The 17780-nt window shown below is 44.9% G+C and overlaps 2 protein-coding genes and 1 long non-coding RNA gene across 5 annotated transcripts; 2 read left to right on the top strand and 1 right to left on the bottom strand.

Annotated features, from left to right (window-relative positions):
* The first annotated feature begins 2496 nt into the window (after positions 1 to 2496).
* Positions 2497 to 3389, top strand: s100a11 (S100 calcium binding protein A11). The gene is made up of 3 exons (XM_061818230.1): positions 2497 to 2605; positions 2682 to 2821; positions 3189 to 3389. Exons 2-3 carry the CDS (start codon positions 2693 to 2695, stop codon positions 3321 to 3323), a joined length of 264 nt encoding a protein of 87 aa, XP_061674214.1. The 5' UTR covers positions 2497 to 2605; positions 2682 to 2692; the 3' UTR covers positions 3324 to 3389.
* LOC133499892 (uncharacterized) lies at positions 2745 to 6027 on the bottom strand. 2 transcript variants are annotated; one of them, XR_009794773.1, is made up of 5 exons: positions 5936 to 6027; positions 5507 to 5554; positions 3729 to 3969; positions 3560 to 3653; positions 2745 to 2869 (listed from the first exon to the last, which is right to left on the bottom strand). It is a non-coding gene; the product is annotated as an uncharacterized LOC133499892 (long non-coding RNA). The 2 variants fall into 2 exon arrangements; XR_009794774.1 differs by having other exon boundaries at positions 5967 to 6026.
* Positions 5990 to 16851, top strand: s100u (S100 calcium binding protein U). Of its 2 annotated transcripts, none has more exons than XM_061818071.1 (3): positions 5990 to 6094; positions 10988 to 11118; positions 11324 to 16851. In XM_061818071.1, exons 2-3 carry the CDS (start codon positions 10999 to 11001, stop codon positions 11819 to 11821), a joined length of 618 nt encoding a protein of 205 aa, XP_061674055.1. In that variant the 5' UTR covers positions 5990 to 6094; positions 10988 to 10998; the 3' UTR covers positions 11822 to 16851. The 2 variants fall into 2 exon arrangements, with proteins under 2 accessions (XP_061674055.1, XP_061674047.1); XM_061818063.1 differs by lacking the exon at positions 5990 to 6094 and adding an exon at positions 6103 to 6347 and having other exon boundaries at positions 11324 to 16850.
* The last annotated feature ends 929 nt before the right edge of the window (positions 16852 to 17780 follow it).

Genomic DNA, 17780 nt, shown 5'->3' with positions numbered 1-17780 from the left:
AACCTGTATGGAGTCTTATTGCGTGTCGTAAACAAGTGAGTTCCCGTCGCAGTATTAAATATGATCTTGCATTACGTGGAGATGGTGTCTTTAGTGACGATTAGCGTTCTGTTGATGAGGCCGCTCCACAAATCAGCAGCACCTAACGAGGCGCGTTTCCCACGGAGTCGTACCGCATGTCGTTAAACCAGCTCCCCGCAGTATCGAAGGTGATTATTTTTCATTTTTTTCGTCTTAATGTTGTGTATAATGTGTTGCTGACTGAAGCAACAGCGCCTAGAGTCGGGTGGACAGTATTGTATTGTAGGTGATTTCACAGCGGAGACGGTTTAAGGTCCCAGTGTTGCTTTGCTAGCCAAAACGGCAGCACCCGCCAAAGCACAATAACCAAATTATGGAGTTTTATACTTAGTATTCCTCTCTCGGGGAGACTGAAGACTTGGTCACTCCGCGGTTTTCTATTGCTAACCAAAACGGCAGCGCCTGTCGAACGCGGAGAGCCGAAAAGTAGCGGCAGCGTCTTAGCGACGATTAGCACGCCAGTAGACTGACTCTTTTGTTAGCTATATTAAGCTTTTTTTTTTTTTAGGCGGGGGGCTTGTCATATTTGACTTATTTATATAGCATCAGAATTACATATTTTGAAGTTACAACTCGCTGATGTGCCTTTTTTTTTGATTGTGAAACGAGAAGACGAAATGCTAAAAGGGTTTTCATTTGGTCCTGCTCAGTTCAAACGGAATGTAATGTTGGGAAGATGAATGTGTCTGTAATAGTACTTGAACTGCATTTCTCTTTTTATGAAAAGTATTAAAGTATTTTTTCTTCAGTAGCTTTTTTTTTTTTTTTTTTTTTTTGCTGTTTTCTGACCGTGTAGGAAGTGCATGTCCTGGATAGATTTGCTTCATGCCCCCCTCTCAATTTTGTCATGTGTTGATTTCAATAAATGATTACAACAAAATGGCTGAGCAATGTCTTTTTTTTTTCCTCCTAGCTATGCTAGCATACCCCATTTTCGCTTATGTACAAAATGGCTGAGCAATCTCCCCCCACCCACCCCCCCGTCTAGCTATGCTAGCATGCCCCATTTTAGCGACTCATTTAAAGAAGTATTAGAAATAAGAGACAAAAATACATGCTAAATATCCAGTAAACAATTTTGTTAGCATTTTATTTTAATGTTAGCATTTTATCCTTTGAAATAAAGTAGTACCAGACGACAGTGTAACATCCAAAATCCTTATGTACCGTTGTGGTTTGTATGTCTACCTCTTGCTGTATGTTATTAGCATGTTAGCATTTAGTCAATTCTCATGAAATAATAGCATAGTTGACCATTGCTCAAGATGTCAAATTGCGACTGATTTGAGCGCTTTTTGTACTGAATTTGCGATGTTGCGATGCTTCAGCATAGTGACTATTAGCATGTTAGCATTTAGTCAATTCTTATGAAATAATAGCATAGTTGACCATTGCTCAAGATGTCAAATTGCGACTGATTTGAGCGCTTTTTGTACTGAATTGGTGATGTTGCTATTGTTAAGCATAGCGACTATTAGCATGTTAGTATTTTGTCGATTGTTATCAAATACATCACATCAGAAGATGGAAAAATTCTTCCATGCTACCAACCTCGCTGACCTCTTGCTTCTATCAATCCTCACGTGAGCATCAATTTTAATTTGAAATCATTCCTATTCTCAACTACGCCACAAGGTCCCAAAGCCTTTTTTGTTTTCTACGCTTTGTTTTCCATCTTGCTTCATGTTAGCACAGTGACCTAACTCATTAGCATTTGATTAATTCTCGTTTAAAATGCTGCTCGACTGCAGGGCAAGAGCTACCTAACTGCTTTTTCTCCTCAGTTTGCGCTATCGTTATATGTTAGCATATAAACTGTTAGCATAGTGGCATTCAACTTGGTCTCAAAACTAGGCTTTAACCACATTCACTTGTCACAAAAGAACGTAATGCATCCGACCAGGCTGTTAGCGTATCACAAGCTCGCATGCTCGCTATCAGCATTGTTCAAAACGGAGATCGTGATGAGATCCAAACTATTTCTCTCCCTGCAGATCAAAGGAGCACGTAGCGGCAGCCAGTCAAAGGTCGCCGTCGAACGTGACGTGACACGTTCTCGAGCGAAGAATGTCAGCAATGACAGGCGACAGAACAGGGCGCGCGCTCGCTAGAATAAAACCGCAAACGGCCGCCGATCGTGCTTTGAATTCTCCGGCACGGAAGCCCGCGTGCTACGCTAACGTTCGCAGTAGGTATCGTAACAAGGATAACCTGCTCAAGTGAACCGCTAATTCTAAATAAGGTAGGCCGAAAATTTCCAGTGCTGCAGGTCCCTCGCCGATCACGATGACCTCATACGCGGGATGTTTTGTATAAACGCCGTACTGCTTAGGTGGGCACGAACCCTGCTGCGTCTCCTGCGTTTCGACCGATGCTATCTGCACATCCCGCCGTCAGCACTTTGCTGTGGAAAATGAGGGCCGGTGGCGTTTTCCGCTGATCCCTGCATCCCTACGCCGCGCATAAATACGCGGGCGTGACGGCCCTGACGGGTAAGACGCTCGCGCTCCTCGCACAACAAACGGTACGGCATTCCCCGGGTCTCACCTTTACGATTCGACGGCTCTCGAGAGCTTCCTTTGCTTCCTTTATTTCCGCAGGTGAAGCCAGCATGGAAGCCGCCATCTTGACGTTGGTCAGCCAGTTCAAGGCGTACGCGGGCGACGACGGGTCCGCCAGCACGCTGAGTCGGGACGAGTTCCACCGACTGGTCTCCTTGCAGCTGCCCAACTTCGTCAAGGTATCGATGTCGACTGGCATCGTGGTACTTCCAGTTGTACGATATCACCTAGATAAGGCCAAGAAAACCAGATTGTGCCGCTGAGAACTAGCTGCGAGGGTAGCGTGCTTCACGATTGGATGTCTGACAAAAACTGCTGTATACATTCTGTACCAAAAATCCCAAAAACACGTTCAAGAGACGTGTACACGACGGGCACCCGTTCAAGCAACCGCGTCTGTTCCTGGAAATTCAGTACCGGGTTCCAGTCCCCATGTATTGTGCCAGTAAACAAAAAACGTGCGATTCTGGAATCTGGGCACCCTGACTGTTAAATCCTAAACTAGTTGGTTCCACACATGATATTGAGTGTTTGTTTTAAATTCAGACCGCCTCCGATCCTGGCGCTGTGGACCGCCTCATGTCGTCTCTGGACCAGAACGCCGACGGCGAGCTGACCTTCGGCGAGTTCTGGCAGCTGATTGGGAATCTGGCGGGCAAGCAAGGCGGTTTCGCTTCTTAGTGCGACGTTTGCTCCTGCGTGCTTTTGTTCCCGATGAACCGTTGGCCCGGATTAAAGACCTTATCGTCTCACAAGTTCCCTGTCTTTCATTCACTACATGCAAAACCTCGATTCAGCGGTCCGCAGTATCTGGTTCCGGCTGTCGAGCCTTAAGCGGTCACGCCTGCTACAAACCTTGCTAACAACGGCTACCCCGTGTTGTTCTCGCGTTCGCTAACGGTGTTTGGATGACTCACATTTGACTCGCAAAAAGGTTTGAAGGGAAGCAGCCATCCATTTTCTTAGCCACTTATCCTCACAGGGGTCACGGGAGTGCTGGAGCCAACCCAGCTGTCAAAAGAAGATTTAGAATTAACCAAAAATGCCTGACATTTAAACGGTACAACGGTATTCCACAGGCCTCACCTTTTATAATTCGATGGCTCTCGAGCGCTTCCGTCGCTTCCGTTTTTCCGCGGGTGAAGCTCGCACGGAAGCCGCCGTCTTGACCTTGATCGAGTGGTTCAAGGCGTACCCGGGCAACGAAGGGTCTTTGAGTCCGGGTGAGTTCCACCAACTTGTCGCCTCGCAGCTGACCAACTTCGTCAAGGTAACGACGTCGACTGACTTGAAAGGCATCACGGCACTTCCAGTTGTACAATACCGCCTAGATAAGGCCAAGAAAACCATATCGCGGCGCTGAGAACTAGCTGGATGTTTGACAAAAACAAAAACTGCTGCCTATATTCTGCACCAAAATCCCCAAAACATGTTTGAGAGACCTGTAGACGAAGAGCGCCCGTATAAAGAACCGCGTCTATCCCTGGAAATTCAGTACCGGGTCCCCGTCCCCATGTATAGCGCCAGGAAACCAAAGTGCTCGATTCTGGACTGTGTCCATTGTGAGCGGGCACCCTGTCTATTAAGGCCCAAGCCTGTTGGTTCCGTGTCTGTGAAATCGCGGTTCTGCTGTATGTTTTCTTTTACTATGTCTGTGTTTTACTGCCTAGATCTCGTTCGCCGTACGTCGAGGTCACCTTAATTCAGAAAATTAGGAACAGCATCGACGCTGTATGATTAATAAGTGGCAGCAGGTGACCAAACGCATGACATTGAGATCTGGTGATCTTGGCGTGGTGGACCAGCTCGTGACGTCTCTGGACCTGAACGGTGACGGCGAGCTGAGCTTCTTTTCGAGTTCTGCCAGCTGCTCGGGGAACCTGGCGGGCATCGAAGGCGGTTTCACTTCTTAGTGCGCCGTTTGGCCCGGTGTGCTTTTATTCCCGATTATCCATCGGCCCGGAATCAAGGCCTCATTGTCTCACGAGTTCCCTGTCATTCATTCACCACATTCACAACTTCGACTCAGCGGCCCGCCGTATCTGGTTGCGCCTGGCGAGCGTCACGCCTGCCGCAACACCTTGCTAACGACCGCTAACCCCGTTCGCTAGCGCTGTTTAGATGACTCGCGTTTCTCGCGGAGAAACCCTTCTTGTCCTCAGATTTTGGTATTTTTGCCAAATATGATTTTTGACGCGGGCGGTAAAAGGGTCGGCCTCGCAGTTTTGAGGACCTGGGTTCGATCTCAGTCCCGCAACATTGATTGGACACTCTAAATCAGGGCTCAGCAACCTTTTTGAGGCTGAGAGCTACTTCTGTAGCACCGATCGGATGAAGGGCTGCGTGACCTGTTTGCGGCAAATGTCAGACTCAGCTAATCACATCCATCCATTTTCTTTGCCGCTTATCCTCACGAGGGTTGCGGGGAGCGCCGGAGCCTATCCCAGCTGTCAACGGGCGGGACGCGGGGTACGCCCTGAACTGATTGCCAGTCAATCGCAGGGCACGTTGAGACAAATGGCTGCACTCACAATCACACCTCGGGACAATTTAGAGTGTCCAATTAATGTTGCATGTTTTTGGGTTTGTGGGAGGAAACCGCGTTGGTGACCCCCTCTAAATCGCCCCGAGGTGTGATTGTGAGTGCGGCTGTTTGTCTCCATGTGCCCTGCGATTGGCTGGCGACCGGTTCACGGCTTGCCCCGCCTCCTGCCCCAGCACTCCCCGCGACCCTCGTCAGGATAAGCGGGGGAGTAAATGGATGGATGGATGATTTTCCTTTTCTGCACGCACCGGCACGGATATTATCCATCATTTTCATTTATTTTTTGCGTTTTTGGTCAGGCGGTGTGCAAAGTTCCTACCTGTCAACTTTTCGGAGTTCCAACTTGTATAAACTATCCAAAAAATCCCTGTAGAGAGCAAAAAAAAAATCATTAAAAAAATCAATAACATACCGAATCAAATTATATGTCAAAATAACGGAGTTTTCCTTAATGATTTTGATATTAGATCTCCATATCTGAAGTTAATGTCGAATTATCAAAGTCTCTTTAGTGGCATGACATGTGTTCAGAAATTGTATTGCAACGGATATGATCAGAATCCGTATGATATGTGATATGCGGCCGTAAGTTTCACCACAAAATCCGTATGGACTACGGCTCAACCGTACGAGTTGACAAGTATGAAATTTAGTTTTTTCTGTTTTTTTTTTTTTTTTTTTAAAAGCACATGAATTGATTCGGGATGCGTCCGCTACCAAAAAAAAAAAAAAAAAAAAAAAAACCCACGCGTGTCTTTAAGTGTCAATCGCAAGCGCACCAGAACTAATTGCAAGGCAAACTCGACTTGCACGAATTTCTCCGTGGAAGTCGCCCACAGCTGTGCCCCAATCCCTCCACCCCTCCATCCCTCCCTCCTTCCCTCCCTCCTTCTGTGTGCTCTTCCAGGTACACGCCCTTTCACTTGTCAGTGGGGAACAGAGGGAAGAAAAAAAAAGTTTGAAGGGAAGCAAAAAAAAAAAAAGAGAGAAAGAAAATCACGGAAGAGACTTTAGCAGTTGTACGAGTTTGGCAAGTTCCGCGGAGTCGACGCAGGAGTCGTTGCAGCAGCGCGAAGGGGAAGACAAAAAAAAAAAGGGGGGGGGCGACGAAAATCTTTCTTTTTTTGCGCGCATTTCCACGCTCGGCCCGACGATTTACGGTGAGTGGATTCGTCGTTGCGTGTCCGTTGCTTGTTTTTTTTTTTTATGTGCCACGTTTCGACCTCCATGCAGCGCTAAAAAAAAGAAAGAAAAAGTCACTCCAGCGCTCTTTTTTCGTTGCCTTTTGTTGCGTTCGCTGACCATTTAGCCGGGGGGAATAAACAGTTTTCGAACAATAATTTCTTGAAATCAACTTTTTTTTTTTTTTTTTTTTACTCCCCACGTTTTTTTTTTTTTTAAATGCTGCTTTGCTTTTAGTTGATAAAGAGGCGCCAGGCAGCCGAGTGCCCGAAAACTAACCGCCTTCCTCGCCGAGTGTTGGATTTGGCGTTTTACCCAAGGGTGTCCACCCACACCGAAGGCAAGGGTGCGGAACCTGAGGCCCGTGGGCCCACGGCGCGGCAACCAGCAGCTTTCGATCAGGCGTTTGTGGGGAAGACCAAAAAAAAAAAACCTGCAAAAGAGGATTTAGAATTCCGATTTTAAATCACAATAATAATTTATTTATTTACAGCAAAAATGCATGACATTAAGACCACGCAAAATTTACAACGGAACAAGAATGTTGAGGAAGGGGGAGGGGATGGGCGGGGTTGGGCATTAAATTCATATTGTTGGGAAGCAGCAATGTTTAAAGGCTAAAGATGTATTCACTTTTCCCGTGAGAGGAATTTTTTTTCCCCTATTGGTGGGGGAGGGGTGTTATTTTTTCAGAGTTTCGAGTTAGAAATCAAAAAAAAAAGTTGCCATGATATGAGGTAGTTATGTTTTCCTATAATATAGTACTTAATTAAAGCGTACAATAACAAATGGAATTTAAAGAATGAAACTTTGTGCATAATAATTTCATGTCTGTTGTGCACACCGTGGCCACCAAGGGGTAGTGTAATCAATCCACCCATCCATTTTCTTAGCCGCTTATCCTCACTAGGGACGCGGGAAGTGCTGGAGCCTATCCCAGCTGTCAACGGGCAGGAGGCGGGGCACACCCTGAACTGGTTGCCGGCCAATCGCAGGTCACGTGGAGACAAACAACAGTCGGACTCACAATCGCACCTATGGGCAATTTAGAGTGTCCAATTAATGTTGCATGTTTTTGGGATGTGGGAGGAAAACCGGAGTGCCCCCCTGGAGAAAATCCACACAGGCACGGGGGAGAACATGCAAACTCCACACAGGCGTGGTAGGGATGGAACCCGGGACCTCACCATTGTGAGGCCAACGTTTTCCACCTGCTCCACCGTGCCACCTAGTATAATAAACAAAGACAAGTTTCTCAACTGCTTTAGTAAATTGCGGTAAAATAGTATATATTTTTTTCTTTGCGGAGGATCAAGAATATATGCTTGTTGCGTATCATGACAGGCTAGTTACCGTGACCGACACCGGGCCAACACCTCACCGCGCTCCCGCGTTAATACTTGACGTCGGCCCACTTCGGAAAGGCGACACCGGCGTCGCCTTCGGGCGCTCTCGAATGGGCGGGGTCAGGGGAAACCTCCGGCCGTGAGGCGTGTTTGTTTCGTGAGCCGGCCGGGAGGGAGTTTGCGATTTCAGGACTTTTCGCGGGTAAATAAGCGGATTAGTCGGAGGCCGTGACGCGGGATGGGCGGTACGAGTGGACCCCGGTTCTGGTGAGAATGGAAAACAGTTTTACAGTCCTGGTATGAGATTTCAAGTCCTAAATGGCATATGATTATATCCATCAATTATCCAAGCCTCTTATCCTCACGGGGGTCGCGGGAGGTTGAGTTTTTGGGTTGATTTTTTTTTTTTTTTTTTTTTTTTTTTTTTTTTTCAGTTATCAGGTAATTTTTTCATTTTGTTACAATTTCACGACTAAAGAGTTTTTTTTTTTCATCTCGGTATGATCCCCTGTGCAGTGGACATAAAAGGTGGACTCAACCCTGCTGTGTAGTTTTTACAACACTGAACTTTAATCGGGGTGAGTCACACCCCCACTTATGAACAGGTGTGCACAACCAACCGCAACCACATTAAGTCAGTTGTGATTATTTTATTTTTTACAGTAAAGCGTCCGTCCTCGAACGTCCCCATTTTCCAACAAATCGGTTTTTGAAAGGAAAATTTTGAGATTTTTTTTTTTTTTTTTTTTTTTTGCTTCCGTTTTCGAACGAAAATCGGTACCGTATTGCACGCGGCCAGACCAGCTGACCCACCCATGACGCGTTTTGTTATCGCCAATTCGAATGCCCCCCAGGAAATGACATAACGCCGGCATAATTACAAGGCTCAGGGCCGAGTCGCTACAGATGCAGCAATGCGGTCCCAGCCTAGCGTACTCTACTATTAAAGCATACATTTTAAGCAAAAAATAAATCCATTTTTAAAATTATTTTATTATATAAAGTATTTAAACTATACATGTATTTCTACTATGCAGTTTATTATCAGGAAAAGTTTTAAAAAATGCTTTAAAAAGCTTAATTATTTTAAGGCTTGGAACGGATTATTTCTTTTTCCATTCATTGTAATGGGAAACATGGACTCGGTTTTCGAACAAATCACTTCTCGAACAGTTTTCTGGAACGGATTGTGGTCGAGAATTGAGGCATAGCTGTACTTCCTCATAAAAATTGATGAGTGCAGTTTATAAGTGACGGTGGGAAAAGTTTTTAAATGATTTATCTTCCTGCCGTTTTTTTGTATCATAAAAATCTGGCATTTGAACAGGGGTGTGTAGACTTTCTATATACTGCAAGTTAATAAAAGGGTAACTATTTTGTGTTTTATGTAGAAATAAGTTGTGAAAATAGGAATTCTGTATCACAGTCTTTTCATTCGGAAAAGGTTTTACACAAAAATCTGTACTTGTACTTAAGTACAGAGTGCGAGTACTTTTTCGCACCCCGTGCTGAATAGTGACGAAGCGCATTTTCAGGGAACAACACCCAAACATTTGACAGCTCACAATCTCGCCTGTAATTGCTTGCAGCTTTTTGGTGCCGCTGGTCCGGCGCCACACTGGCTCCGGCGAACGATGGAAAAACATCGAGTTCCACAAAAAAAAAAGTTACAAGGACGGGCAGGACGGCGCGTCGCTTCCCCCCCCCCCCTTTTTTTTTTTTTTTTTTTTTTGAACATGCATAAAACACTATATCAAAACGTGACATGGCGGGACATCTCATCTCATCGTCCATTGAGATTTCCGCGTCAATAGCAGTCGTATGTAGAAAGAAAGAAAGAAAGAAGCCGGCAGTCCGTGGGTCGGCCTGTAAATTCCTGCGCCGCAAAACGGCCGTGAATGGAATTCCTGTGTGGAGAGGTCACCCACACTCGCGCATGCTTTACATATTCGGACCCGACGGAACCAAAACAGGAAGTTGAAGAGATAGCAAAAAAAAAAAAAAAAAAAAAAGATCAAGGCAGTTCTCGTTCTCAACGTGCAATACAAAAGAAAAGTATTTACGTATTTTATGTATGGATAGGTATTTATTATTATTATTATTCACCTTTTTTTTTTCTTATGAACAATTTGCCTCTTGGAAAAATAAGGTCTTTTCTCTGGGAAAATAGTACATGTTTTTAAAAAATTATGAAAAAAAAATTGGGGGGGAGAAATGACTGTACACATAACTTGAAGAAATCTGATGTAAATACTGCTTTTTCTTAAAAAAAATTAAATGCATGAAAAAAATTTCTTGAAAAGAAAAATAGTACTTTCTTGAAAAAATATTGCTTTTTTTTCTCCGAGGTTTCCTTTTTTATATATATAAAAAGGAAAGCTGCTTTTGTTTGAAAATGTAACTTTAGGGAAAAAAAAATACTTTCTTAAAAACAAAACAACAAAATATTCTACTCCAGAAAAATTACTCTACACACATTTTGAAGAAATCTGCTGTGAATACAAATTTTTCAAAATTAAATAGATGCCTTGAATAATGTCTTGAATAGAAAAATACTTAAAAAATATATTACTTTTTTTCTCTGAGATTTCCTTTTTTTAACATAAAAAAGGACAGCAGCTTTTCTTTAAAAATGTAACTTTAGAAAAAAAATATTTTCTTTCTTACATTTTCTACTTCAAAAAATTTACCTTTTTTTTCTTGAAGTAATGATAATTATAACACTAATAATTAAGTAATGATAATGATTATCTTTAAAACAAATTCATTCCTCTTAAAATTGAACTTTTCAGTAGAAAAGATGATTTTTCTAGGGAGCACTAAATCCATCCATCCATTTCCTTTGCCGCTTATCCTCACAAGGGCCGCGGGGAGTGCTGGAGCCTATCCCAGTTGTCGTCGGGCAGGAGGCGGGTTACGCCCTGAACTGGTCACCAGCCAACCGCGGGGCACACGGAGACAAACGGCTGCATTCACAATCACACCTTGGGGCAATTTAGAGTTCATGTTCAATTCAATTTATTTTTTAAATTATTATTATTCTTGAAAGCACTCCTGGCGCTCACAAAAGGTCGTCAGAGCATTTGAGAGCGTAAGGGAGAGTGGATTGGAGACACGAGATGAGCGCGGCGGGTAATCCGAGGCGGCAGAAGCCTCATCGGATCAGATGACCTATCAAAGATCGCGGCGGCCATTGTACCTCTCAATCACGCGTAATTTTTTTTTTCTCTCTTTTTCCACTCATCTATCTAATCTAATGTGTGTGTTGTCAGAGAGGGGAGTCATGGAGGAAGCCATTCAGACCGTGGTCAAGGTCTTCCTGAAGTCCGGTAAAGGGAAGGAAAGTTTGGGACCCAAAGACTTCCAGAACATGGTCAAGAGTCAACTCTCCAACATCTTGTCGGTCAGGAAACAAAACAAATCTCTCATCTGTTTCACGGGGGAAATTGCCCTCCCTGAAAAATGCTTTTTTTTTTTTTTTTTTTCCCCCACCTCAAAAATATTAACCAAATATGACGTACAAAAATCCCTCGACTGACTTCTATTTAGCCGCAGAAGCCACTGTTGCGCGTATGCCATGTTTAAAACTCGTAGTCGTCTCTGTGCAGGACGCGGACAGCAAGGAGGCGGTCCAGAACATGGGCAAGGGCCTGGATGAGAACAAGGATGGCAAGGTGGGCTTCGACGAGTACATGAAGCTGGTGGGCTACTTGGCCCAGTCCCTCAGCAAGCAGCGTTGCCGCGCCAACGAAGCCCAACCGGCCCAGAATGCGCAGAACAGCGCCGCGGAGAACGCCGCCCCCAAGGCCGAAACCCGGGAAGACAAGATGGAGGCCAGCGCCGATGGAAAGGTGGAGGAGGAGAAGAAGGAGAAGGAGGTGGAGGTGGAGGTGGAGAAGCCTGCTGAGGTGACCTCGCCGGGCGTGGATGTGACCGCCCCGACCGTGGAGGTGACCTCTTCGACCGTGGGGGTCGCGGTCGAGGAGGAGAACGCCGAGGCCGAGGAGACGGAAAAGGTGGTTGAGGACGCGGCAGAGAAGATGGCCGACGCGGCGGCGGAGGAGGAGGAGGCCGAGAAGAAGCCCGACGAATCCGCCACCTCGTAGGGGACAATCTTTCCATCCATCCATCACAACGATAATAATAATTACTCGACATCAACACTAAGAGCCACTACAATGGCTAAAGGCCTAAATTTATGGGGGGGGGGAGACCACTAGCTAGCTTCCTATGTGTAATTTCCACGTCGTAAGCTACCGAGCGAGCTGACTAGCTGTCTCAATAGCTTTTTCTCGCTGTCTATTTAGCTATCGTCCACAAGTAGCTACCTACCAAGCTCCCAAACTTCCTAGCTTTCTGTCTCTGTGAATCTGAAAAGGCGAGCCTATCTACAGATAAAAAGCTAGTGAGTTAGCGAACCACTACAAAAACAGTAGGTGGTCAAATACGACTCGGGTTCTCTTGGATTTATTTAGCCATATCAAGCTATCATCTCTGGAACCCTAACTACATACCAGGTTAACTTCTTATCAACTTATTCAATTTTAGGTTTCTAGCCTTCATATATTGCACATTTTGTAGTATGTATCTTGTATTATGATATCCAAACAAATAGCTAGAAACTACCTACATGCAGGGGCTATCCTACAATGTCTCACTACCTTTATCTATATCATTCTAGCAGTCAATATATCTATAGCGAGCTAGCTAGCAATCAGACCACTGAGCTAGAGCTAGCTACTGTAAGTACCTAGCGACAAAGCTAATTACCAAGACGTTAGCTCCACAGCATTCCATTGTGAATTTCAATTAAATCTACTAGAATCTTGAAATTCACCACGGTAAAACCCCATCGAGCTACCTATCGGCTCGCTAGTTGCCTACCTACCACTAAACCAGCAGCGATCGGGTATAAATTCCCATTTTTATCCAGAAATACGACCAGAATCCGATTTACGACTATGAATTTTGAGCATTTGTGGTGCAAAATGCACTAAAAGCGCACCATATTGTACAACCACTCCACCAAAACAGCCTAGCTAAACAACACACCGCTGCTAGCATGTGCATGCCACTAATAGAGCACATTTCCCTCGCATCGTGTGAAAACATGGCGGCGTTTACTCCCCCCTCTGCTTCAAAGGGAATAGTTAGCATGTAGCCCGGCCTGCGCAATGCATCCATTTGTACTGTTTCTTGATGTTTTTGAGTTTAATTCCTCGATTTGCAAATTATTTTTCCCACTTTTCCGTGACTCACAAAACTTTTCGGTGTTGTGTTTTTTTGGGTTTTTTTTTTTTTTTTTTTTTGGTCCAACAATAAACAAACGGTGTTGCCGCTAACCCATCGCCGCTTCCCTCCTCATTCGCTCCTCCTCCTCCTCCTTCCCCTGCTTCTTCTTCATCTTCTTTTTATATCCTCACTCCACCTGGAAGCGACATTAAACCCGTCGGAGCCACAATTAGACACGGAGATCGGGTGCGCCGCTAAATAATTAAGAATCGAGGAGGGAACCCAAAACGAGCCTCGCCGGTTACGAAGCGGTCCGAGTGGGCGGCGGGGGGTGAAATGGCCCCCGAATGGAAACAAATCGGGGGTGAATCCTCCCAGATTTGGGGTTGAAGAATCATTTTGATGCTGCCTTCAGGGAAGAGGATGATAAAGAAATGAGACGACAGCAAGGCATGCTCTTGGTTCGATTGCCTAAACCACAGGTGTCAAACTCGAGGCCCGGGGGCTAGATCTGGCCCGCCACACGATTTTACGTGTGCCACGAAGACAAATCGAAACTTCCACGACTTTTGTGAAAATGTGCACCAAAATTTCCAATTGTCGTATTATAAATGATGACGTTGAGATATTGCGAGCATTTTTGTGTTTCCAAACATCAACGATAGTTGAAAAACCCTTGATTTCTGATTTCTAAACTAGTTGATGAATTTAATTGTGTAAATATCATGGGTCGATTAAAGATTTTTATGGTTTCACAGTAATAATGGCCCTCTGAGGGAAATCGTGAGCTCCAATGTGGCCCGCCATAAAAAATGAGTTTGACACCCCTGGCCTAAATGCTCGTTTCGGAGGCCGAAATAATCCAGAATGGAAAGAAAGTGAGGGAAAATCTGATATTGGAACCCCCGTGAATAACTGCTCATAGAAACTGGAAGGTATGAAAATCAAATTTGAAGTTAAAAATGGCAAACAATGAAAACCGATCTGCCCCGTGATGAAAGTCAATTTAATGTGTTTTTTTTTTCTTTTCTGGGAATTTCGTGTTTCTTGAATTTAGCCACAAACTTTTTTGTAAAATTTCACAGTTGGATTTGTTATTTAAAAAAAAAAAAAAAAAAACAATCCACAAACAAAGGAAAAAAATATATTTTTGTGTTTGTGGCCCTCACTTAAGACCCCGTTTGACCTGCCAACGGATCTCCACCCTAACCGGATTAGACGACGCACGCACACAATTTCCTGAAAGGCGTCCCTTCCATTTTGTCTTGCACGATGAGCCTTTGACCGCACCCCCCACCCAAATAAAATCCACCCAATACAAGTATGATGATTCTGTGATGGGCTCGCGTTTAAAGCCCCCCCGCCAATTTGTTAATTCCGATTTGATGCTTTGTAAATGTTGACGTGGTCAATAATGCAGGCCCGAGGGGGGAAAAAAAGGGCTCGTGTTGCACGTAACGTCGGCCTCGAAGCGACGACCAGTAACAAAACCACTACGACCTGCGCAATGCAAATAAAAGTCATGTGCTCCCGGCACGCCCTTTGTAAATATTATGCACTCCGCTCAGCCTTTATACACAATTTCTTTTTTTTTTTTTTTTTTTAAACCGCTGACTAACATTTTGGGCATTTCGGGATCCTGTTTGTTTTTTGTTTGTTTTTGCTTTTTTTTTTTTTAATATAAACACATTACTCTTACGTACAGTCAACCCCTTTATTGCAAAGGATATGATCATAACCTACCTGCCACCGGTGAAAATTTGCAGTATGCAGAGACGAAACAATTTCTTTTTTTTTAAATACACTTTTTTTTTTTTTTTAACCCCTCCCACACGCTTTCAACACATTTACCTATTGCAGTTAAATAAAAAAAAAAAGAGAATAGGTATAATAGGGGCAGGACGGTGTCTTAAGATGGAAAGCATTGCCTCACAGTTCTGAGGTCCCGGGTTCAATCCCAGCCCCGCCTGTGTGGAGTTTGCATGTTCTTCCCGAGCCTGCGTGGCTTTTCTCCGGGTGGGCACTCCGATTTCCTCACACATCCCGAAAACATGCGACATTAATTGCACACGCTAAATTGCCCCTAGGTGTGACTGCGAGTGCGGCTGTTTGTCTCCATGTGCCCTGCGATTGGCTGGCGACCGGTTCAGAGTGTACCCCGCCTCCTGCCCGTTGACCGCTGGGATAGGCTCCGGCACTCCCCGCGACCCTCGTGAGGATAAGCGGCGAAGACATTGGCTGGTCGGTTGTGATTGTGAGCGCGGCTGTGTTGTCTCAATGTGCCCTGCGATTGGCCGCCGACCAGTTCAGGGTGGAACCCGATAGGCTCGAGCACTCCCTGCGACCCTTGTGAGGATAAGCATCTTAGAAAATGGATGGATGGCTGATATAACATCACTTTGAGGAAATGAAAATGTCGAGGTCCAGCTCCAAGGTGTTTATTTTTCACTCCTATCTGAATTATGCTAAAAAAAACAACAACAATCTAACGAACATCTGTTAGCATAATGCTAATAGATCATGTAAAATGCTAACATTCAGACGAAAGGATAGCAGAGATGTCGCAAAAATTATAAACCTTCAAAAACTGCTTTTTTAACGGACACTATGGAGCTGAGAGTACAACCAGAACATGAATTTTTGTCTCTCTGATTTGCGGAGAAGTTTTGTCGGGGACCTTCTCCGCCTCTTTTTACTGCACTGCATATCTTACACTCGACGCCAGTTGTTGGTACGCCACTGAAGGCAGTTCATCAAATTCGGACACGTCGGTAAAAAGTTTGCGATACGGCGGGGGGGGGGGGGGGGGGGGTTCACTGCACTTCTCTTTTCACTCCGAAGAAGCTTGCCGTGTACATAAGGCACGAATGTGTCTGTGTGTGTTTTCGTTGCGGTCTATGCAGGCGTTAAATGTGATCTTTGGTGCATTGTGGGGGGTACAAAATAAAAAAAAATTAAAAAAAAAAAGGGAAAACTGGATCGGTGTATTGATCGTGAACCGCATACCTCAGCCTGGAAACATCTCATTTAGGGATTTGTAAATTGCTTTTTTCGTGAGCCGCGCCCCCCACCGCAGATGTTGGAAAAACGTGTCGGGGGTGGGGAGGGGGGCATCGTGGGGGGGGGGGGGGTGTTTGCAAACATGTGACAATGAAGATCAGAAGGCGCCCCGGGGAGAGATGCCGCGCGGTCCTGTAATGTGCGCCCGCCGCCAAATACCCGAGAGTACGTTTGCGTGTGATTTATGTATCTCTGCGTACACTTTTTGTGCATCGCTATGTTAGCAAGCCGTCAATCCGCGCTATGTAAAATCTGTATCATTTTATCGCCGAATCATGAATAATAAAACTGTGACGACCTAACCCGACTGCTCAACTGTGTGCGCCTCCGTGACTAATAAACTTTCTGAAACATGTTATGGGATACATATGGTAAATATTAGATACATACACTAGTACAGGAGGAAGAAAAAACATGACCCATACGTATATAAATGAGATCAATTATTAGAAAGATGGATAGATGAAGCGTTGGCCTCACAGTTCTGAGCCCCCGGGTTCGATCCCGGGCCCCGCCTGTGTGGAGTTTGCATGGTCTCCCCTTTGCCTGCGCGGGGTTTTCTCCGGGTGGGCACCCGGGTTCCCCCCCACATCCCCCAAAAAAACATGCGGCATTAATTGGACACTCTAAATTGCCCGTAGGTGTGAATTTGGGTGCGATTGGTTGTTTCTATCTGCCCTGCGATTGGCTGGCAACCAGTTCAGGGTGTGCCCCGCCTCCCGCCTGTTGACAGCTGGGATACTCTCGTGAGGATGAGCGGCAAAGAAAATGGATGGATGGATTTAGTGCTCCCGAGAAAAATCATCTTTTCTACTGAAAAGTTCAATTTTGTGAGAAACTAATTTGTTTTAAAGATGGTCATTATCATTACTTAATTAATAATATAATAATTATATTAGTGTTATAATTATCATTATTTCAAGAAAAAAAAAGGAACATTTTCTGGAGTTTTTTTTAAAGAAAATATTTATATATAGGATAGATTATAATACATAGAAGAATGAATGATACATAATACATAAAATGATACACGGATTGATAGATTGATATTGAGACATATTTTGACATTAAAAAGTGCATTAATACACCTGTAAATATAGTCTATCGATCAATATATGATGGTATAAAAAGCAACCAAAATAGAGACATACGATACAGTCCATACAAAGATATCCATTGATTTTCTTTGCCGCTTATCCTCACGAGGGTCACGGGGAGTGCTGGAGCCTATCCCAGCTGTAAACTAGCAGGAGGCGGGGTACACCCTTAACTGGTCGCCAGCCAATCGCGGGGCACATGGAGATAAAGAATCACACCTAGGGACAATTTAGAGTGTCCAATTAATGTTGTGTGTTTTTGGGATGTGGGAGGAAACCAGAGTGGCCACCCGGAGGAAAGCCACGCAGGCACGGGGCGAACGTGCGAACGCCAGAGAGGCGGGGCCGGTATTGAACCCGGGACCTCAGAACTGTGAGGCCAACGCTTTACCAGCTGATCCACCGTGCCGCAATACAAAGACATGTTATGGATGAATTGAAACATGGATACATACATAGACAATTTGATATAGATATGGACAGCACATTGATACACGGCTAGACGCCGCAAGTGTTTACTAAATGGACACCTAATAAGATACGTACTGATCGCGTCGACAGGTACGTGGACGTAGTTTATTAATGAAGGGATAAACGGGGGCCAAAACGCACCTGCGAGGATTTGTCGTTCGGGGTGGGGGGTGGGGGGGGTGGATAGGAAGAGGATGAAGAGGGG

The sequence above is a fragment of the Syngnathoides biaculeatus genome, chromosome 1 (assembly GCF_019802595.1).
Source record: "Syngnathoides biaculeatus isolate LvHL_M chromosome 1, ASM1980259v1, whole genome shotgun sequence".
NCBI classification, from domain to species: domain Eukaryota; kingdom Metazoa; phylum Chordata; class Actinopteri; order Syngnathiformes; family Syngnathidae; genus Syngnathoides; species Syngnathoides biaculeatus.
The sequence above is the reverse complement of the archived record's forward strand: the minus strand, read 5'-3'. Positions and strand labels throughout refer to the sequence as shown.